Here is a 23,747-nt window from a genome sequence, read left to right on the forward strand (position 1 = left end):
ATGTTTAAAGCAATAGCAGTAAGCCAAGTACACTGGATTATAATGCCTCGTGTAATAAATATTCCTACACAATCTGGACTTCTTTGTGAGTTGTTTATTTATTTAAAGTATAGTTTTCATATACTATGATAAATATCTAACACCTTTAAAGCTTTAAGTACTGCGTTCATTCTGATGTACTTGAATAAATATAAGTAAATTACTAGTAATGGTGTCATGTTTAATTAAAATTAAAGTTAATAATTAATTACAAAATATGACAGATATTATAAGGTTATTTTTAATAAGTTATTTGAAATGATCTCTACTGCTTGTCTTGTAATTTATAGTTTTTATGTATTACGCTATATACACTTTATCTTATATAATACACGTGTCTTATACACTATACTGTGCTTTGGCACTACATCAATTTTTTATATCCTATTTAATTATCCTTTTTAGTAAACACGTTTATAATCTCTTGTAATAGGTTTTATAAAAATATTAGTTGTTGTTCTTTAGTTCCAGATCACAAAAGAAAAACTTCATACGGTTTCCAAAAAATGAAGAGGGGTGATCATAGAGGATGCAAATGAAGAAAGGATAATTGAAGAGATCCAACCTAATCTAAGATTCTGAAAAAAATTATAAATAATATTTTTTTAAGAATGGAAGGCAATAAGAAGAAATTTAGAAGACTGTAAGCGGTAAATAAGCTAATTGAGAAATAAGCATTAAGTACAAGTTTTTGTTTAGAAAAATGAGTTTGCTAAATCATGCTAACGTCATTCATCATAGTATTATTTTAACAAAGTATTTAATTCAACGAATTCAGCTTGTAAAAATAAATCAATAACAAGCCTAGCGAAAGTTTTAAAATTTAATCACAACCAATGACAGCAAGCACATCTATTGAAATCAATAACAAGATCAGATAAGTGCTCTCCATACATTGGGTGCCAGTATTACATAATTAATTTATGTTAGCAGGTTAAGTATAAAGGTAGAGTGGGAGGAACAACTTTCCACTAATGGTAGCCATTTAACCAATCACAATCACACAATCACAAGGACAGTCTACAATCAAAACCCACACAAGAGCTCGAGGATCGCTAATTATTTACTATTAAAACTTACAAATTTGCCAACCACATGTTTTTTTACAGAGCAATTTATTTTATCCATAGGAGACATAAATAATCTCAAACGACAGCAAATGATTTGTTATTAAGTATATTATTTTTAGAAAAAGTTTAGAAACCTTTATTTAAATAATTATTTTAGGTTCAAGTACATGTGTTATAGCTAGACACTTATTGTACAGTAGTTTAACACATTTACTGCAGCAGACCCATCATGGTGTAGAGGCAGAATGAGAGCACTCAAGATCACTCAATGTAGAACGCAGACCCATTGGGTACACACAATCTTTCACATCTGCCATCACGTACTCAATCGGGTACACACCGTGCTTTCATAAAGCACGTTGTGTGCCCGATGGGGTACAGTTGCTGTGCATTTCCTTATTGTTTGCATGGCTTGATGGTTTGTTAAATCTGATCCCGTGCTTAAATAAATAACTCAGACTATTGTGAACCCCGTGAGGCACACAATTGCTTAATTTTTAAGGTAAATTAATAACTTTGGGGTACATGGAGAGAAATTGAAAAAACATATTGAATTTTTTTTCTGTGCAAAATTGCGAAGCTACATACTTTTTTATATATTTAGATGTTTAACGTAAAAATACTGAGGTTTTTTGCCATTATTATTAAAATATTTTACATAAAATAAAAAAGTCTAGAAAGAATCTGTTGCCATGAACGTATTATTACATGTATTATAGCTAGAGAGTTGTTATGCAGTAGTTTAACACATTGACTGTGGCAGGCACCTAATGTGTTAGAGGCAGATTGAGAGTATTCAAGATCATTCAGATCAGAAAGCAGTGAAGGTCTACATGTATTACAGCTGTAAACAGTTATACAGTAGTTTATTATGCCGACTGTCACAGGTTCTGTACGGTGCAGAAGTAAGGTGAAAGTACTCAAGATCATTCAACATAGAGCTACAGTGAAGGAGTTAAGCTGGAGTCAGAATGTAACACAAACATAGAACAGGCATGTTTATATGTTCCATTTAATTTTGAAATTAGCATAAATATCAATCAAGATAAGATCTGAACTATTATTATGTCTACAGAAAAATATACTTTGTATGAAAATTCAAATAAGTTATAAACTGAATTCTCTAGTAACTACACATTGGTAGAGTATACTTCTAGTAGTCTCTTGTCCATTTAAGTATAGTCAAGAGAAGTTACTATCCCTAATGAAAGTCTCATATTAAACCTGATAAAAACTTCTAAAAAGTAACACTTCTAAATTTTCTGTTTTAGAATCCAGAGGCAGCCAGTTTTGTGAATAATGATTCATTATAATTATTTCAAACTAGTTTATGTAACATAATATTATCTAGGAGGATCAATTTTACATGTCAACAAGAGACGACAGATGGATGAAAACTGGGCAATCAAAAATTGGTATCTGTGATGAACACTTCTAAAACACCTCTGAGCTATACAATCTGGTAAGTCTTATCATTTCTGCAAACGTTTCCTTTTACTCCACAATCAGCTATCAACCCTTCATATAACTCCTGGCTCATTGGTGTATTTAGATAAGATATATTACAAATTTACCTAAAAATTAATTTGCTTCAACTTTGGAATACCAACAACTTAATCTTTGAAGCTTATTTTGAAATCCTTGAGATGAAAATTTGATACAATATCAGTAACTCGTTTATATTAAGGAACTCACTAAGACAAGGTTTGCAAATTTTTACTTTTCTAAAGAAATTTGTAAAATATAATAATGTTAGCCTTTTTTGAGTATCAGTATATTAAATTAGGAGTTTATCTTATTATATACATACCTTGTGTTAGTTTTTATAGTATGCCAGTAATGAATTTAACCTTTATGTCCAACAAATGAGCACTCTACTAAACGTTCTCCTAGAGAATGTATCTAGGTTAAAATTATTACCTAGATGTCAATAATATCCACTTCGAGGGGGGGATCTCTAGGTTTTTATTTAAAAAAGGTTTTGGGACAAAGGATATCAAATACTCATAGAGAGATAAATCCATAGTTCTGTCAGGTCAGTGAATTTTCAATTGATTAGCATCACTTTAGCGGTAGTTAGGCACCTTCATGAGACCTTGACTTAATTTTTTCAGAAAGCAAAAAATTCAACAACTTTTAAAAATAAATTTTCTGTGATTATCACATTTTTAACTTTTATGATAAGAAGCGTGGTCAAAGTAGTGTGAATTTCATATTGCATCTGGAAATGCTGCAAATATAATTTGCAGCACTTTTTCTTTGCTAATGTTTTGGCAGAATTAGGAGTGCCACATGAGTTTTGAGACTACGAGTCAAGCCTCTATGAGCGAAGTTTAATGGAGTTTGAAGTAGTAGGTGAGGGATTGGATTGTTTAAGCCTTTGTGTAATGGAAGACTGTAAAGTGTTGTAGTTTGACAACTCTTGCCTAAGATGTGAACTTTTATATTGAGAACTAGTATATCATTTTGTTTTAGTTTTGGTGATTTGTATGTATGCAGAATCAAAGTGTGCTCTTTAGATACCTCTAAAACAAGCATTGGGCAGTGAATGAACTGTAATATAGCAAACTAATAATTTGTCATGTATTGACATGCAAATTTAAGAGAACTGTGGTGATTACAATTCATCTTAGGAGAATTGTTTATTCCCTAGATGTCTGCTCAGAGGAGTCGCATTGTCCCAAAGTCAAATCAGTGGGAAAATTCACTTGTAACTTGACTGAATTATAAAGAATCTTTGAAATGTCACAAGTACAAACTTGTTCATTCATTTCTCCTCCCATTTTTATAACAGTTCTATGCTTGGTAAAGTTGAGATTGTTGAATGATTATGTTTCTGCTTTGGTTCAGCTGAGGCTAAAACTGCCTTAGTAAGTGCTTACTGACTTTCCATGCTATAAAGTGTTGGATGTCTCTGGCTTTCACCACCCATGGTTGATGGTTAGCAGGAGACTGTAAGTTTTGTATAAGTGATTTTGTAAAGCAGAGCATTTGAGCTCAGAAAGACCTTGTAGCCACTATACTGAATGTGAACCTATATCCAGCTTACATGAACTCTTGGAATCCAAGATCAGGATAATATTCAGTTCATCCACATACGAATGAACTGCATCCTAAAAGAAAGTGCATACAGGAAAAATATTATATTTACATGGCCAGTGCTGTGCCAGTTGTCAGGTATCAATGAGTTGTTACCTGATGAGTGTCATTGATACTCAGCTAGTGAGTAAGTCAAGTGCCTGTCTTAAGTTGTTCACAAGCACTATAAAGGTGAGCAAGAATTTTGAAGCTTGCTGAATCTCAAAAGTTAATATTGATGCTAATAGTATTGACTTTGTGTAATGCTGTAGAATCTGGTTATCTCAGAATAAGTGTAGTTCTAACTTATTGCCTGCTTAGTTGAATAAGTATTAGAGCACTCACTTTGAGATATTTATATTAAGTTTTGCCTAAGGAACGAAATGGTCACCAGACTTGCAGGTCCTGTACAAGGTCGGTTAGACTGTCTGCCTATTTATCCGTGTGAGAATTGGGTAAATTAAGAGGGATTACTATTGGAATACTAGTGTCTATTCTATAATATTTCTCTCATATACTATCATTTTCACTTTTCAAATGTGTTTCAGTTTATATTGCTGACAAATTTTCAAACAAAAATATAAGCAACCCTGTTAATTTAATAAATAAAATTGATAGATGTGTTATTGCAATAGTACAAGGTTTTTGATTAAATGATGTGTTGTACCTGGTTGTTATATTTACAGATTTTCAGCAAGTAATAAATTGTTGTATCTTATAAATTACCACTTGCGTTGCTAAGTATTAATCTCAGGAATGGTTGGACTAATTCGGCTCATTAAAAAAAAAATATTCATTGAAGTTAGAGAAAGGTTTTCATGTAGAGAAAAATCGGGTGAGTTTCTCAGAATATTTTAAAATTTTGAAAAACAATAATAATATTTATGAAACATAATCTCAACTTAACTGACAAGTAGGTGTTGACACTTTCAGCTGAAGTTCATAAAAAAAGCAGAAATGTTTGTTTACATTTAAATTATACAAAGTATTAAAGATACTAATCAATTATTAATTGTAATTGTGGTGCATTAATTGTTTTTTTGTGTAATAAAGATTGCAAAGACCAAATTACTGTCTAATGTTTACTGCATATTGTACTAGTATGCAGAATTTAAACTATGTAATGCATTAGAAATAATGTTTAAGAACTATTACAGAACCGACCTTAGTGAACAAAGCTACGAATGTTTCACAAGGTACTCAAAGCAGGTTGGCTCCGTTGACATTGGTTTGACACTTTTACTGTGGCTTGAGAAAGAACAGGAAGATGACTCAAAAATGCTTTGACAATCCATTTTTTCCCAGACTACAGTTAGAAAAACAACAAGACTTCTATAATGCAAAATTTATTTTAAATGATTTTTTAAGTGTTGATTGAACTAAGACTCAAGGATTGTCCACTCTCCCTTTGTGGCAGAAGCAGATGCTTTTTGATCGGATGTAAATTTCAAGAGCCGAAAGTATACGCTTTTTTACCGAAGTAGATTTCTAACGCCTTTATATGTATAAAGTTTATAATCAGGGCACTAGGCTAGACAAACTCAACTGTGGTGTTGGAAATGTAATCGATTCAAACCAGAAATATATGCGCCTACTACACACGTAAATTCTAAAATACAAACTAGCAAAAATGTTATCTTACTTATACACTTAACTACGGAAAATGAAATAATAAGTACCTCATATAAGCTTATTTCTGTTTGAGCACTATCAGAATGTTCCATCAATTTACATCATAAACGTTTTCACTAAGAAGCTACACCCTTTGATTTTGAAACTTGTGTGTAAATCCACGGGTATACACACCTTTAATGATTAAAATTAGTGATTAAGTATACAATTAATTAAAATTTTGTGTATTTTTCATTTTGCTAAAGTAATTTTAACCATTTCAAATATCATATTTGCACTCCATTAGTTGACTGTTGTAACATCCTCCAGAAAGTAGGATGATTTGATTTAGTGTGAAAGTGACAATCATGTCTGTTTGTAAAGTAGAGGTCTAAAAGTAAACAAAATATTCTATTTAAATGGCTATACAAATATGAATATATTCAATAAAATTTTAATTTTAGCTCACTAGAAAACAAAATTAAAAAGTGTATCTTATTTGACACAATAACAATATTTTGTACACATGAAATAAAAGTTAAGACTAAAGCAATTTCTGCCTGTAGAGAATGGACAACTTACATTAAATTCAAGGTTCAAACACTAATAAATTGTGTTAAAATTAATCAAATTACTTTTTAACATTTCTGTTTTACAAAAAAAAATGTTAATGCTGATTTATGGTAATACTGATATATTATGAAATTGTGCCAAGGAAATTGTATATGTGCTGTGAGTATGACATTACTTTTATTAGGTGTAATAGACTATTTCTAGGATAAAAATAAAAATGCCAGTAACTGTTCTCTTGAATACCTCAACATTTTACATGGCACTTAATTTTGTTGTGATATTGAGATAAGAATATGAAGTTTTTGCACTTTCCCACAAGCTAGGAGAGAGAGAGTGGAGTCCTGTAAATTCAATAATAAAAATACCTTTATCAGCTGTGTAAAGAATTACTACAAGTATTTGCAAAGCAGGATGGTTATGATTGCTAAAACCAATAGAGTTATATGAATATGTGAACAGTGCCACACAGTAGATTTTCTCATTTAAGAATTGCTTGTAAAACTAATATACCCATTTATCGATTCTTGATTAAGCAGACAGAGAGAGAGAGTGCCTTAAGTTGTTTTGTTGTTAAATGGATCACATATTCTTGAGTAAAGTATAGAGCTGACTATATCAAAATGGCAAGAGATCTACAACGCCTTTGTTAGAGACACAATCAAGTACAACAGTTTTATGAGCACCTGTCAGCACATTAAAATTCTTGTCCTGTAAAATAAAAAATGGTAAAAGACAGACAAAAACAAGCACAGCTCAGGTAAAGAATGAGTAAGCAAGTCGAAGACCCTTTGATAGCATTTTAATTGGAAAATTTCAATAACACACTGCGATAAAATTCAATTCTTTTATTTCTGCATGTATATATTATAATGTGAAAGTGCCTTTGTTTGTTTTCTTGTGCTTTCACATGTAAACTATTCAACCGATTATGCTGAAATTTTACTTCAGTCCCTGGAATGATTAGTTAGAAAATATCTTTGGGCTATGCCCCACTGGGCATTAAAGTAACGAAAAATGTCATTTTAATCTCTAAAGTTGTGAAATATTAATTAAATGAGCCTTTCAAATGCAATCAACTGTTCTGTGTAAACATTATTTATTATTTGTTTGAAGTTTGTTTTTGACAATGGAAGAATTGTGAAGGAAACAGTATTTTTCCATTTCATAAAATGTCACTGAACCATGGTAAATATCACAAAAAATCATTGTTTTTTTAGTTTCAATTTGTTTACATTTATTTTGAATACATACATTCTAAAAGGAATAACAAACATTTGTAATGTAGTTTTAGATTTCAGCGATTAGGTAAGTACTCATCTACCTTACAAAATGCCTTAAAACATAAGATCGTCAGAATTTATCATTGAAAACTCCCTTCAAAGAATTCGGCAAGAACTATGTTAGATGAAAGATCGCTGGACTGTGCTTTTGAACTGATGTACTGATATACCAGCTCTAAATGTTCTGAAATATTAACAATATTTTTCAGTTTATAAACAAACAAATGCGTAGTGTCATTGTTAATGTATTTTTAACCATACATTTTTATAAAATATTAAGTTTTAGATTTAAAAGACAAGGTTACTAACTTTTACTATATATTTGAAAACTCATATAAAACCCTATAAAACTCATATAAATATTTTTTTTTTCTTGATCGGAAAACAAGGCAAACTCAACATTTGCATCGGAAATATAATTCACTCGAACCAGCAGTGGTCATACACATGCAACGCCTACTATATTGCGTGTCAGGGATAGGGTAGCTGCTAGCAGTGTAGATATAAGACACTGTGTTGTTTAACTTTTACAATACATTTAAAGATTGTTATGAAATCTAAATTAGTTGTTTTGACAAAATTATGTTTCTCAGAGCTTTTTTTATATATATTGTCACGGAGCTGGCCGTCGCGCGGCGGCTGCGGTGGCGGCCTGGCTGTTGACGTAAGGGACCGCCATAAATCCTTCTGCGAGAGCCATCAACACCCTCATAAATGGCTGGGCCAGTCCTTTCTTCTGAATAGGCTGATGACAATAGAAAGTCTAGAGCAGTCTTCCTGGTAAAAGACTCACTGCCCATTGACTCCGGAATCTTCTAGACCTTCCAGAGCCCACCGGTATTAGACCCTTCTAGCAAGAATGCTAGAAGGTTATATATAAGGCCGTCTACTGGGGAGCCGGGGGAGTTGTGAGTACCAGTGAGGCAGTGTAGTGAGTGTCGTGACACGGATCCTGTGATAGTGAGTGCCTGCGGAGATACTGCTGTGGGAATCGTCGCATCGTGGGATCGACCGGAAGATTCAGCGCAGTATTGGACAACTCCTGTGGAAGGATACGAACACCGGGGAAACCGTAAGCAAATTGGACTTAAGCAGAAGAGACAGTAAAGCCACTTGTTAATTAGCTATATTTGTGATTGCAAATAATATTAGTTTTGCAGAAGCCATCTTAGTCATTTAGCAAATATTTAATAATAGTAATTGTAATTATTGGAGTTGTAATTAATAGTAATAATTGTAAATAGTAATTTCTTTCAATTAAAGTAATTATTTGTCCTTATTGTAAATTAGCTTTAATAAACATTATTAATTGTAAACTAATAATCGTGTTGCTTATTTGTAAACCCACATAAGAATTATTTAGTTTGTAAAAACGTAACATTGGTGTCAGAAGTGGGATTGATTTGTTAAAGCAACACTTAGATATTATTTATTATTTATTTATTGTATTAATATTATTTTAAAGTAATAATATAATAAAACGATGGCTTCTAGTGGGTTTTAAGTTAGCAGATTTGAAAGTGGCTGATTTAAAACGGGAGTTAGAAGAAAGGGACTTAGATACTTCTGGGACAAAAACAGTTTTAGCTAATAGACTTAAACAGGCGATGATAGAAGCAGGTGAAGATCCCGAAATATTAATTTTTGAAACTGAAGCAAGTAAGCTTACCAAAGTGTTACAATCTAACTTAACTAAAACATTGGAAGAAAAATTAAATAGTAATAGTAAAACATTAGAAGAAAAATTAAATAGTAATTGTGAAACACTTCAAAATGACTTGAAAAGTATGAAAGATGAATTAGCTACAGAGTTTAATTTAAAAATTTGTAGAATTGAAGAGGAATTTAAAAAGCAACTAGAAGCAGGTTATAAATGGTTGCTCCAAACAATTAGAAGACAAGTTAAATGATTATTCAAAAGAAATTTGGTGATAGAATTAGGATCTTAGAGGAAATAGCTCAGAGAAACAAGGGCTCAGAAACCTGCACAGAATCCATTGTTAGCCCAGAAGATGGAAAACCAGAATTAATTACGGAACCTCAGCTTAATTCATGTCCACCAATGAGTAATGCAGGGGTGCCAACCTTCGACGGTAAGATGACCTGGAAGGATTTTCGGACACTGTTCGAGACTGCTGCCGCCGTCCACCGTTGGCCGTCATCAACAAAAGCGTCCATGCTCTGCCTTTCGCTGCGTGGAGACGCGCTAAAGGTCCTGCAGACCGTGCCACCTGCGGAGCGCCAAAACTACGGAGAACTGGTTAGACGACTGGAGATGCGGTTCGGACATAAGCACATGGAACTGGTCTACAGGTCTCAACTCAGGAGTCGCCACCAGAAGTCCAATGAATCACTGCAGGAATTTGAAGCTGATATCGCACGACTTGTAAGAGGTGCTTACTCTACTTGTGATGAGGCTGTCTGCGAGAACTTATCCATCGACAAATTCCTCGACGGCCTTCGAGGACGCTGAAACACAGCAGGCTGTAAAGTTGGCTCGTCCTAAGACATTACACGAGGCGCTAACACAAGCACTAGAATTTGAAGCAGTAAAAACAGTCTGTGCAAGGACATGCACGTCTTCGAGGGGTCTGCGTGGAAGAAGGTTTTAAGATAGAAGACGTAGTCCAGAGAGTGCTGGATGCGCTGAAGAACAGGAAGAAGGAAATCCGCTGCTGGAGTTGTGGAGAGTTGGGCCATCCCCGAAGCAAGTGCCCAGATAGAGCCTCTCGGGGGCAGATGCAGGAAAAACTAAAAAGGGTTGACAGGAAGGGGCAATTGTCAACCCAGCAAACTGAGGCCCCAGCCGACAGCATTATTGTGGCATCTTTGTCAGGACAGACTAACAGCCTCTACATAGATGGATTAGTCAACGGGAAGCCCAGAAGCCTTCTACTAGACACTGAGGCAACGATGACCATAGTAAATAGAGATGTTTGTTCACCTCCCAATAAAGTCACTCCAACAACCTGGACATTGAGGACTGCGACTGGGGACTTGGCCAGTGTTCACGGGGAGACAGTTGCCACCTTCTGCATCGGGAGTACATGCTTTAAACATCGCACTCTCGTTGCTAACATCGAGGAGGACGTTATACTCGGCATGGACGTAATGATGAAACTTGGCCTTCAATTAGACCTCAAGAAAGGGGTGACGACTGTTGGCGGAGAAGAAGTCGTCCTTCAGCTTAGAAAAAAATCTTACTTCTTCGGTGCGGTTATTAAAAGATACCACACTGCCATCTCGTGCTCAGAAGATCGTGAGAGCAGAAGTCGACAGAACTGTACCGGAAGGACAGAACTTAATGTTAGACCCAGCTGTAAACGAAGAGGAGCTTGGCCGAGGTGTCCTTGTAGGGAAGACACTGTTTCAATCTTCCAGGGAAGTTCCAGTCTGCATAATGAACTTAAACGACTATCCTGTTACTTTAAAACAAGGCAAGCTCTTAGGTACCTGTTACTCAGTTTCTTCTGTATCGCAATCTGTTAGACAGACAGCATCCTGCCACAAGAATCTTCCAGAAGACATAGCTAAATTTGTGAGAGATGCTTGCAAGGGAATGGACTTGGAACAAACTAAACAAGTAGCTAAGTTAATAACAGAGTACCAGGATGTTTTCGAAACTGCTACAGGGCCAAGAGGCAGGACGACTGTAGTTCAGCACAAGATAAATGTTGGAGACGCACAACCAATCCGCCAAATTCCTAGGAGACTACCCTGGGCGAAGAGGGAGGAAGCTGAGCAAATAACAAAGGAGATGGAGCGAGATGGGGTGATCGAGCCTTCCAGCAGTCCATGGAATTCGCCGGTGGTACTAGTGAAGAAGAAGGATGGGACTTCTAGGTTCTGCGTGGACTACCGACTACTCAATAACGTCACCAAAGAAGGACAGTTACCCTTTACCGCGGATCGACGACACACTGGATGCTCTGGGAGGCGGCAAGTTCTTCTCGACCCTGGACATGAAGAGTGGGTACTGGCAAGTAGAGATTGCTCCAGAGGACAAGGAGAAAACGGCATTTTCCATAGGGAATGGAAACGGACTGTGGCAGTTCACCGTGATGGCCTTTTGGACTATGCAATGCACCAGCTACCTTCGAGAGATTAATGGAGAACGTGCTTAGAGGTCTAACTTGGGAAAACCTGTCTAGTGTATCTGGATGATATCATAGTCATTGGAAAGACGTTTAAAGACCATCTTCAGAACCTGGAAAAGATCTTTATAAGGCTTCGTTCTGCCAACTTGAAGCTTAACCTGAAGAAGTGCAACTTATTTAAAAATAAGGTAAACTATCTCGGACATGTAGTCTCGTCAGAAGGAGTCTCTGTGGATCCAGAGAAGATACGAACGATAAAGGAATGGCCCACACCACGTAACAAACATGAGGTAAGAAGTTTCCTCGGGCTGTGCACCTATCTACCGCCGCTTCGTGAAGGGTTATGCCGATATTGCTAAGCCACTGACCAAGCTCACGGAAAGAACAGCGCAAGTTTGAATGGACCTCAGAGTCGAGTGAAGCATTTGGGATACTCAAGACTGCTCTCTGTAGTGCTCCGATCTTGGGATTCCCTCGCTTTGGAGAAAAGTTCATTGTCGACACTGACGCCAGCGACGTGGGCATAGGAGGAGTACTCTCGCAAGTTCAGGATGGCCAGGAAAACCGTGGTAGCCTATTTCAGCAGAACACTATCTAAGGCCGAAAGGAATTACTGCGTCACAAGGAGGGAACTGCTAGCAGTCGTGAAGTCCTAGAACACTTTCATAAATACCTCTATGGACAACCTTTCCATTTAAGGACAGATCACTCCGCCCTGACTTGGCTACTGAACTTCAAGAACTTGGAGGGGCAGACAGCGCGATGGGTGCAGCGGCTTCAGGAGTACAACTTCACGTCTGAACACCGACAAGGGAAGAAACATTCCAACGCTGATGCTCTGTCACGTCGTCCTTGTCCAGAAGGCTGTAAGCACTGCTCCAAGGTAGAAGAAAAGAATCCTTCGGCAGAAGTACGTTGTGTCACCGTGGAGCCTGCTAGTGGATGGGAAATGAGTGAACTTCGGAACGAGCAGCTAGGAGACACGGAGATCGGACCACTCCTGCGAGAGGTGGAAGCTGGAACTCGACCTAGTTGGGAAGACATCGCGGCTAGAGATCACCTATACAAGAGCTACTGGGCACAGTGGGACTCTAATGAAGATCAAGAACGGAGTACTAATAAGGATCTGGGAAGCTCCTAACGGGAAGAGGAAAATCGAACAGATCGTACTCCCAAGAAGTAAGAGGAGGGAAGTCCTTATGGAGTTGCATAACGGAGCGTCTGGAGGTCATCTTGGTGTCAACAAGACAGTGGAAAAGTTGCGACAACGGTTCTACTGGCTGCACCTTAGGGGCTGATGATGTTGAGAAATGGTGCCGCCAATGTGATGTATGTGCTGGAAGCGAGGGCCTCAAACAAGAAGTCGAGGCAGGATGCGGCAGTACAACGTTGGATCACCCTTCGAGAGGATCGCCATCGACATCGCTGGACCATTTCCCGTGACAGACGCAGGGAATAAATATCTCCTGGTGGCCATGGATTACTTCACGAAATGGCCAGAAGTATACGCCATACCAAACCAGGAGGCATCTACTGTGGCAGGATGTTTGGTGAACGACTTCGTCTGCCGGTACGGTGTACCCCGTGAGCTACACAGCGACCAAGGGACGAACTTCGGTTCTATCTTGATGAGGGATGTTCTTCAGCGTCTGGGAGTGCATAAGACACGGACAACCCCGCTTCACCCGCAATCCGATGGGATGGTTGAGAGATACATCAAGACTCTCGTCGGTCATCTCAGGAAAGTTGTCTCCACCAGCCAGCGGGATTGGGATAAGAAGGTGCCAGTTTTTCTGCTGGCCTACAGATCTTCTAGCCATGAAACAACTGGTGTTACCCCAGCAAGAATGGTCTTCGGAAGAGAACTTCGGCTACCAAGTGATCTCATGTTCGGCCTACCACCTGACAAGGAGAGGCCAGCGGACTGACTTCGCCTCGGAACTCGTTGATCAATTGCACGACACTCACGAGTTTGCTCGCCAGCACCTGAAGGTCGCCAGTGACAAGATGAAGGCTCGCTACGACCGACAAGCCAACTCAGCTGGATTCCAGGAGAACAACTTGGTTTGGCTCTACAGTCCCCTGCGGAGGAAGGGAAGGTGCCCAAAGCTTCAACAGGACTGGATTGGACCTTATCGTGTGGTGACACGAATCAACGACGTGGTCTACCGAATCCAAAGACAACACCAAGAGGCAAGATGCTCGTCGTCCACCTAGATCGTCTAGCGTCTTTACCATGGTTCCAACACTGATCGGGACGATCAGCCTTAAGGTGAGGGCAGTGTCACGGAGCTGGCCGTCGCGCGGCGGCTGCGGTGGCGGCTGGCTGTTGACGTAAGGGACCGCCATAAATCCTTCTGCGAGAGCCATCAACACCCTCATAAATGGCTGGGCCAGTCCTTTCTTCTGAATAGGCTGATGACAATAGAAAGTCTAGAGCAGTCTTCCTGGTAAAAGACTCACTGCCCATTGACTCCGGAATCTTCTAGACCTTCCAGAGCCCACCGGTATAGACCCTTCTAGCAAGAATGCTAGAAGGTTATATAAGGCCGTCTACTGGGGAGCCGGGGGAGTTGTGAGTACCAGTGAGGCAGTGTAGTGAGTGTCGTGACACGGATCCTGTGATTAGTGAGTGCCTGCGGAGATACTGCTGTGGGAATCGTCGCATCGTGGGATCGACCGGAAGATTCAGCGCAGTATTGGACAACTCCTGTGGAAGGATACGACACCGGGGAAACCGTAAGCAAATTGGACTTAAGCAGAAGAGACAGTAAAGCCACTTGTTAATTAGCTATATTTGTGATTGCAAATAATATTAGTTTTGCAGAAGCCATCTTAGTCATTTAGCAAATATTAATAATAGTAATTGTAATTATTGGAGTTGTAATTAATAGTAATAATTGTAAATAGTAACTTCTTTCAATTAAAGTAATTATTTGTCCTTATTGTAAATTAGCTTTAATAAAACATTATTAATTGTAACTAATAATCGTGTTGCTTATTTGTAAACCCACATAAGAATTATTTAGTTTGTAAAAAACGTAACAATATTTTCTTGATCAGGAAAGTGGCAAAATCAGCTATGAAAAAAAATATATACTAACATCGAAGTAAATTAAAATGATCATAAATATACATTTTTTTAACTTACTTTTTGATTGTGGGAAGATGGAAAACTCAACATTAGTGTCGGAAATATAATTCACTTGAACCAGAAATGCTCATACAGTTGGAAAAGATATGAAATTGCGTGCTAAGCCACGGGTAACTGACTAGTAAAAACATAATTTAAACAGACAAATCTTAGCAGTTGGAGTGAACTCATGTTGAACTGTAATTTGAGATTCAATTCTTTTTTGAACTGTGAAACACAAAAAACTATTCATAATGTCACTATTTTTACTGTTATTGGTTTTTTAACAGAATGTAAAAGAAAGAGCACATTTTTTATGAGATTCATTTAGAATCCATCCGCACTGGCGTTGGCGACTTAAAGCTTTGAGACTGATTAAATTAACTTCCTTTCTAATGCCACACATTTCACCCAGCACCATTTCAACTGCTCCAAGCAAGTTGTTGCTGGTTTTTGGAACCTAAAATATTTGTACCTCCGCTATATATTAAAATCCTTGAAAGCATCCTTTCTGCTGACATTTGACTTTGGGGAACAATGAAAGTCAAATCATTTCATATAAATAAGTGATAGTGTCGGAAATATAATTCACTTGAACCAGAAATGCTCATACAGTGGGAAAAGATATGAAATTGCGTGCTAAGCCACGGGTAACTGACTAGTAAAAACATAATTTAAACAGACAAATCTTAGCAGTTGGAGTGAACTCATGTTGAACTGTAATTTGAGATTCAATTCTTTTTTGAACTGTGAAACACAAAAAACTATTCATAATGTCACTATTTTTACTGTTATTGGTTTTTTTAACAGAATGTAAAAGAAAGAGCACATTTTTTATGAGATTCATTTAGAATCCATCCGCACTGGCGTTGGCGACTTAAAGCTTTGAGACTGATTAAATTAACTTCCTTTCTAATGCCACACATTTCACCCAGCACCATTTCAACTGCTCCAAGCAAGTTATGTTGCTGGTTTTTGGAACCTAAAATATTTGTACCTCCGCTATATATTAAAATCCTTGAAAGCATCCTTTCTGCTGACATTTGACTTTGGGGAACAATGAAAGTCAAATCATTTCATATAAATAAGTGATATTCAGGCCTGTAATCAGGTGGAAAAGATATTCGGCCAAGTCCTGTCTTGTCTCGCCACCGCATGCATGTCCATTGACACGGCCCCTTCAAATAAATATTGTAAGGCCAGGGCCCCTGGAAAATTGTCCGACAAAATCGGTCTGAGTAAAGTCTAGTAACATCTTGAGGAGCCAAAACGTGAGTTTCATTTTGCTGAGATGAAAACAATATTGGGACAAATTTTACGTTCACAGAAACACATTTTAAACTAAGTTATTGGTCAACATTTCTGAACTGAACTAATGTTGACTTCTGAATACTGATTGGTATTTCTTCTACAGTTAATTGGTTGTTTTCCATCTTCACTAAGTCCTGCTCTTATTGTCACTTTGACGTATATATCACTTATATTATCACTTTGACTTGTCAATGCCCTTTCCCACTACTCGCCACTTTCAGCACATTCACAATCTTCTTTACATTTAAAACACTTATAAACTTGTATGTGACTCATATATTCATCACTAAAATCACGGAATAACTTTTCATAAATATCTTAGGTATCTCCAAGCATTTGACAAAACTGTATACAAAAACTCCAATTGATGTTTTTCAATATATTGATGGTTGTGAATTTTTAATGTAGTGACCATGAATATACAAATTTGATCTGCTCTTTCATTTTATGTATAATTTATACTTGCAAGTAAAATTGCATATATACTACAAAGCCTTAAAACCCCCAATATACTTTTTAAAACACCAAGTATATCAGCATATTTAAATCCATTATTTGAACATGACAATGTTAATACGTTTACTGTGGTGTACACCGTTGTGTGCAATACACTGTTATGATTACTCAAGATCAGGCAATATAGAGCTGCAATGAAGATGTTAGCTACATGTATTATAGCTAGACAGTTACTGTACAGTGTTTAACATGTTGACTGCAAACCCAAAGTTCCTTCAAGAACTTATAATTTTAAGATTATAGTTTGTTGTACCAGTACTTGATTAGGAGTCTTGTCACATAACATTAGCAGTGGTTTTTCAAATGTATTCCACGTAATCTTAACAGATGGGTTTTATATGTTAAATGTTAGTAAACAAAAAGAATATCATACTCTGAAACAAAATTACATTTGCATTATTTAGTGGCAGTTTTGGATTGTAATATATGTAATAGTGTTGCATTAAAAAATTAATTAACATGTTCACAACAAAGGCTTATTTCTGGACTTTTTTATTGGGCATCAAATTTTTAAATAATAATGGTAAAAACAGTAATTTTTTATGCTAAACATCTATGTAGGCTATTTTCAATGTTTCATTAATTTACCTTAAAATTGAAAGAATCTTGCACCCAATGAAGTACACAACAGTCTGAGGGATTTATTTAAGCACAGGATCAAATTTAACAGATTACCAAGACAGGCAAACAAGAAAAATGCAATAAGGAAATGCATAGTAACGAGTATCCTATCAGGTGCATGGCGAGCTTAACAAAAGCCCGGTGTGTACCTGATGGGGAACACTCATCATGAACGTGTTAAGTGAGTAAAAACAAAACAAATTATATTGTAAAATACTATTCTAACATTTTCCAAATATAAAAATCATTAAATAAAACAACCTGTCTAGATTAGAAGTCTGAAATATAAAGCTATGAAGAAATCATAGTCTAAAACTAAAAAAACAAAAGTTTTGTGCAAATGATTTAGTAAACTACACCATAAATAATAATGTTATCATATACAAAACTAAATAGAGAAATGATGTTACCTTGCCTCAACAGGAACAAGCTCTAGAGGAGTTTCAGAGCTAATGCGGACTAGAGAACGTTGTAGTCGTCTACGGGATGGAGTCCGAGCTAACCCCTCAGGACCGGGGCTGAGAGAAGCGTCAGGAGAGTTTAGACTGGTTGAAGGCACTTGGTCAGGTGGTGCGGGAGGACGCTGAATGTCAAGTGAAGTGAATGAAATAAAAGGCATTGTGGATTCATCTACAGGTTCACCACTGATATTGTCATTTTGGACCCTCGGTTCGTCTAATAAAATGGATAACATTGTGCGATTACGGTCGAATTCCACAGACAAAGGTTTGACATAAAGTTTACTATTTGTGCGAATGTTTTTCAGATCTGGCACCTCAGTGAAGGCATGTTCGTTGCTCTCGTTCGATGGCTGTGTTCGTTTTCTGGCAAGTGGAGACATATACAGAGGACTGCTGAAAGAAGACGGATGCGAGATTTCGTCTGACATTAATTCAAGTGGAGGAGTTTTGTAAGAGTAGGATGAATTTGATGTTGATTTGTTGGATCCTGCAGTAATCCCATTAGCACCTGGTGAGGCACTTGATGGAGTTTGAAAGGAAGATGATGTTGAAGATTCAGGAAGTTTCTTATCAAAAAATTCTTGTGGTGTAAAGAATCCAGGAGTACTTATTAGTGAATTGTCTGGAGGTGTTTTAAAAGGTGTGGACCCATCGGGAGTGAAGGTATAGTAGCCAGGGATAGTTAATGAATCCTTCTTAACAACATTTACATGATCAGTCTGAGCATCAAGAGATTCTGTAGACATGGTGATGAGCTGGGAAACAGTGTCTTGAAGGATGTTGTAAGTTGGTGATGTGATCCTGGGGAAATAATCTTCTTCTGAAAAGTCTGTTTGGTCTTGAAATTTAACACAAGGGGGACTTTTCGGAGCCTGCGCTTCTTTCGTGGTAGGACTAGCCTCTGAAGGGGGTTTAACTTCAGGGAAGCGAAAATAGTTTGTGTCGGGTTGGAGCTGTAGAGGACGACAGGTGGAACGACTACTTCTACGCGATGCGGGGTGTATCTCAGGGCTGGGAGTCGGGTCCGACAGTTGTCTACGGACCGATGCACCACAGGGCATCGGCAACAGGTAGGACTCAAAGGAGTGTGCCTGGTGATGAGGGTAGTGGGAGGGAGCGAGACGACTCCCTGCGGTTGGAGGAGAAGTTTCCTCCACCATTGTCTCCTCCTCTGGCAGCACTGACAGCTTACGGCATGACCTACAATAAGTCATTGCAAGCTATCAGTAATATTTCAATGTAAAAGATATAACTAGTTCAAGAGGAACCAAAGATAAATAGCTAGTAAAAAAGTAGGCAATTAAAAGTATAAATTAAAAGTTATATTGTACACAATTAAACTCACCGGTAAATGTCAAGGTCAATGTGTCCAAGAGGTCGAGGTTCAAAAGGTTTAGAAGAGATTTCATTGAGATCTTTTGGTGATGCCGGTTCACTGGCCTGTAAAATTAGCTAACATTAATTTATTTTTAATTAGGATTCAAAAATAGTTACATAATACCTGTAGCACCGTTTTGAATTATTATTCTAAAATATCATGTGTAGGATTACACATTTTTTGTCTTCTTATTTATACTGTTATCATATGTTAAAGTCTGGAGACTTTATATTATCAGTAAATCAACTTTTGAAGGTTATGACTGTTATGTAATTTTTACAGATGTCTTCAGAAGTTAATGTTACAAAGTTTTGTGACATTTTCTGTGACCCTTTTAAGATTAAAGGAACAACAGATTTAAGAAAAGCCTATATGATTAACTATATACAATGAATTTTGCTTCATACAGATCTGAACTTCTAACACAAAATCAGACTATATAGGTCAGAAGTTGTGTTAAACTTGGATATCAAACAGACCTTCTTACTATACTGATATTCTCTGAACTCAAATTGACGTTGCAACACATATTTAGTGTATTTAAGGTATGTTGTCCAATTCACACTGGAAAATGTAGACGTTAAATATATACTGATACCCAGTGATTTTACTAATCAGTTTTACAAAATGGACTATGATACTATTAAATTTGTTCTAACATCCTGGTTCCACAGTGCATCTAGAATTTCTAAAAAATTAACTAATCTGTTTGATATCTGTACTTTATATAAAGCTATGCATTTCTTGTAAGCATTGTATTGTAGGTGATGCCATTTGCAAGATTTTAATAAATTACTATACATGTGTTAGGATCTTAAATCGTTGAGTTCAATTTCATACAATAATATATTTGTAATGTGCAAACATTTCCAAATAATATTTGTATTTGTATTCCAAGTATTATATGTACAGTATAATACTTACACCACTAAAATACAAATTTTACAATCCCTAACCTTTCTGAATTTTTGACTTCTTCAAACCAAAAATATGAAACTATATACATAGAGAGTGCTTCATTTAGGCAAACTTAATATATATTTAAAATATATCCTCTTCTTCCCCAAAATCACCGCCTTCATTGACAAGTTATAAACCACAATGAAGTAAACTGGAATAATTAAAAGTATTAAATTAAAGAATGGCTCTGAAGCTTCAAAAGTGTTTGTAATGTTTTTTTCTTTATATCTAATCTATCAAGCATATTAAGTGTCAAATTACTTGACTAAAGTTAAAATTGGTGAAATTTTTTTGTACCATCTATGTCTCCCAAGATGAAAAGTTAGAACAAAGATTTTCGATTTAATGATTTGTCCAATGGGTGATAATTACAAAATTTTCAATGCAGAAACACAATTTACTGTTTCACTAATTTACTCTTTTCTGAACCCAAAGGCTCATCAAATCTCTGGCATTAACAGCCATGATTGCCAATATATTTTTTAACGTAATTGTTTTGCTCGATATTTTAAATTACTATATGTGGCAAACCAGATATAGATGACAAATTCTGTAATTCATATTGAAACATATCGGAAACAGATGTTAGGTTGTTATTGTTATTGAACATTCTCCCCTGCTGACATGATCATGTACCTGAGAGTCCAAGGGGCTGATGGGAGGGAGGAAGTACTCTCCTGATGTGCCGTTTGACTTGCTGGTGGTTTCTGAAACAGTTTAATTTTGTATGATTATACAGGTTTTAGACACTATTTGTGTTATAGATAAAAGGCTTATTCTTCTTAAATGAGCACAAATCTATGTTAACATTTAAATCATATTTTATAATTCCATATTTATCTAATTTCTTTACATTTCCTCATAATAATCAACATATTAAAAAATGTACATTTTTGTATTTATAACACAGAATTATAACCTCATTAACACAGTATTATTCTACATGACTTGCCGTAATTCTTGTTCACATTTGATCAAAAATCATAAAACAGCACAGTCATATATTCTTTCAAATCCAAGAAAGCAACTTTTATATGTGTATGTAATGCCAATTTTTTACTTCTAGTTGCTAATATTTGATATTCAACTTAACATTTATTGACTTACACTCATTATAGGTAGGCTTTTAATCTACCTATTGCACTACGTAGTTGTAAACAATTCTCTATCTATGCAACATCATGATTATGGCCGCAATTATGAAACACATTTTTTGTATGAAACTTGATCATTATATAACTAAATGGCAAGGTCACATTTGATGTTGAGTTCAAAGAACTGAACAAGCAGAGACTCAGGGTAACACCTTTTTCCATGCAACTACTAATACAATTTGTGATTGGATAGATTTTAACCAGAGTTGATTTTCTGTAATGCCTAATTTAAAGCAAAGTTTCATTTCTAAATTTGTATGCAGAATGATATTGATCTATTGCAAAACTTTTATTTATTTTAAATTAAAATGTTATTATTGTTATTTTTTAAGAGAATACAAAGATTGGGATTTAGTATTGGATTTAGTATATTTTTATTAGGTACTATAATACAACTTAGAAGTAATACAAGTATAACTACATGGAGTTTAACAGTTATCTGATTTAAAATTAATTAGTAATGATGCAATTCATGTAATTAAACTAGTAAATAAAACAGTATTATTCAATTAATCAATTCTTGTATTTCCAAAATATATGGAATAAAATTGACGTAACATTTTTAGGTAAGGCTAAAATACTACATTTTTTTATTTGAAAAATAAATGTTGGTATCAGAAGGACAAAATAAACTTTATAAAAACTAATCAAACTGGGTAGATAGATTACTGCACTACTAGAACGAAGACCAAAGCGTTTACTTACGTTTAGACTATATTATTGTGAAGAATACATAATTAAGAGAGAGTACTTACCATCGTCTGTCTGTACAGCTGTGTTGACAATGGCAGGGCAAGAGGAGGTGATCTGCTGCCACCCTCGGTCCTCACCCGCAGTTGTAGGCACACACTCCAGAGACCTGTGATCAATGACATCACGAGGAACAATTAATTATTACTCGTATAATCTATGTTAGATCTTTCATAACCAAATAATATACCATATGAGAGTATGAAATCTTGGATTCATCTTCACATTTTCCAAAATCCTTACTGTAATAACCCTAATATTCATTAAATATTCTATATTGCTCTCTATATTTACCTTGGAATACTGTGTATTTATGTTTCAATGTAATTTTCATCTCTTATTCGTAGAATACAATAATATTTTGTAGAATACAATAATCATTTATAAAATTACTAATAATATAGCAAACTAAGATTGCATATTATAGTGTTTTAAAGAGTAATTGAAGGAGAGGTTTTTTTATAATAGTTGAAAGGTTCTAGAATGTATAGTTTGCTAAATCTATAGCTTTAAATATTACTTGTTTTTTCTCAAAAATATACAAGAATTAATACTTTAAGCCCAATAAGAAATGTTACAAGCGCAATTAAATCAAAATAAATTCTTTTTCTTATTGTGCATTTCATGTTAACTTTGAAAATGACAACACAAAAATAATGTTTTAACTACTAATATATCCATTTTACTTAACAAATGTTATTTAAACCATTTTTTATCCACTTAAAATTACAGTATGACCCTTTAAATTAGTACCATTTAGTAGCCAATACTAATTATTGTACAACAATATTTTTCTTAATACTCAAAGGATAACCTACCTGTATGTCCAGATAGTATTCAAGTGTAATAAAACTTATTAAAAGAATATATTGAAAGGTCAATCAAAGAGCATTTATGTCTAGTTTAAATAATTACTCTTCTTCCAATTATTTTAAGTTTTTAGGGAGCAACTTTAAAAATGTAGTTTCAAAATCTATATTGATATTTAAAGTTAGATAACAAATTATGTCAAATAACTTCTACATCATTTTTGTTTCTAATTTCATACATGTGGTTCTCACTACACTGGTTTATACCTTAATCTAATATTTAAATCACAATATTGAACCATAAATTTAGGCACTTAGATTGTCATAATTCCTAAATGAGAGAAATGGTTTTCCCCACATTTTTTCCATGGTAATTTTATAGTACCATGAATTGTTTTGTTGTATAAATAAAATTTAATGTAATTGTTTTGTTGATACCAAATTTTTATATAAGAAGATACCAAATACAATATTTTAATTTATATGAAATATATATAAACTATTCTAATATTAAGTTTAATATGAGAATAGTTTGATACTCTGTGAGGAGTATATAAACCAGAATTAGGTTTTAAAACTATTTCTGTACCTTCTTTGTTTAAGTTTTGTTATTGAGGATGGAAGGTTTAAAAGTATAATAGGATTTCGAACATTTACCATTGTTATATGTTAAAATATGTTCAACGCATTCAAGGACTGAAATCTGTCCTTTTCACCTTTTCTCATGCTTGTTACTTGCATCCTGTGCAGTGACAACGCATGGGTTCATTTTCCTGTCTGAGTTTACGGGTATGTTTGATCCCTTTTCTTTCTTTTCCTTTCTTCTTTGTTTTCTTTCTTTTGTTGTGTATTAACTACATCCCTCAAAATGTTGTGTTAAATATTTTGTAGTTTATTCAATGTCAG

At 35.4% G+C, this 23,747-nt stretch overlaps 1 protein-coding gene and 1 long non-coding RNA gene across 4 annotated transcripts in view; one reads left to right on the forward strand and one right to left on the reverse strand.

Moving 5' to 3' along the window:
- LOC124362527 (mucin-5AC-like) overlaps positions 1-23,747 on the reverse strand; it is a 200,124-nt gene that overhangs the window by 127,778 nt on the left and 48,599 nt on the right. For all 3 annotated transcript variants that reach the window (XR_006922470.1, XM_046817111.1, XM_046817110.1), the window contains exons 6-9: positions 22,038-22,141; positions 20,765-20,835; positions 19,136-19,230; positions 17,740-18,990 (exon numbers count right to left, since the gene is read on the reverse strand). Coding sequence is in view for 2 of the 3 variants with exons in the window: in XM_046817111.1 (XP_046673067.1) it covers positions 17,740-18,990; positions 19,136-19,230; positions 20,765-20,835; positions 22,038-22,141 (1,521 nt within the window). In the remaining variant the exon portion in view is untranslated. The remainder of the gene's footprint in view (positions 1-17,739; positions 18,991-19,135; positions 19,231-20,764; positions 20,836-22,037; positions 22,142-23,747) is intronic.
- LOC124362528 lies at positions 32-22,260 on the forward strand. Its single transcript, XR_006922471.1, has 3 exons — positions 32-85; positions 2,461-2,571; positions 22,056-22,260. It is a non-coding gene; the product is annotated as an uncharacterized LOC124362528 (long non-coding RNA).

The sequence above is a fragment of the Homalodisca vitripennis genome, chromosome 5 (genome assembly GCF_021130785.1).
Source record: "Homalodisca vitripennis isolate AUS2020 chromosome 5, UT_GWSS_2.1, whole genome shotgun sequence".
Taxonomy (NCBI): Eukaryota; Metazoa; Arthropoda; class Insecta; order Hemiptera; family Cicadellidae; genus Homalodisca; species Homalodisca vitripennis.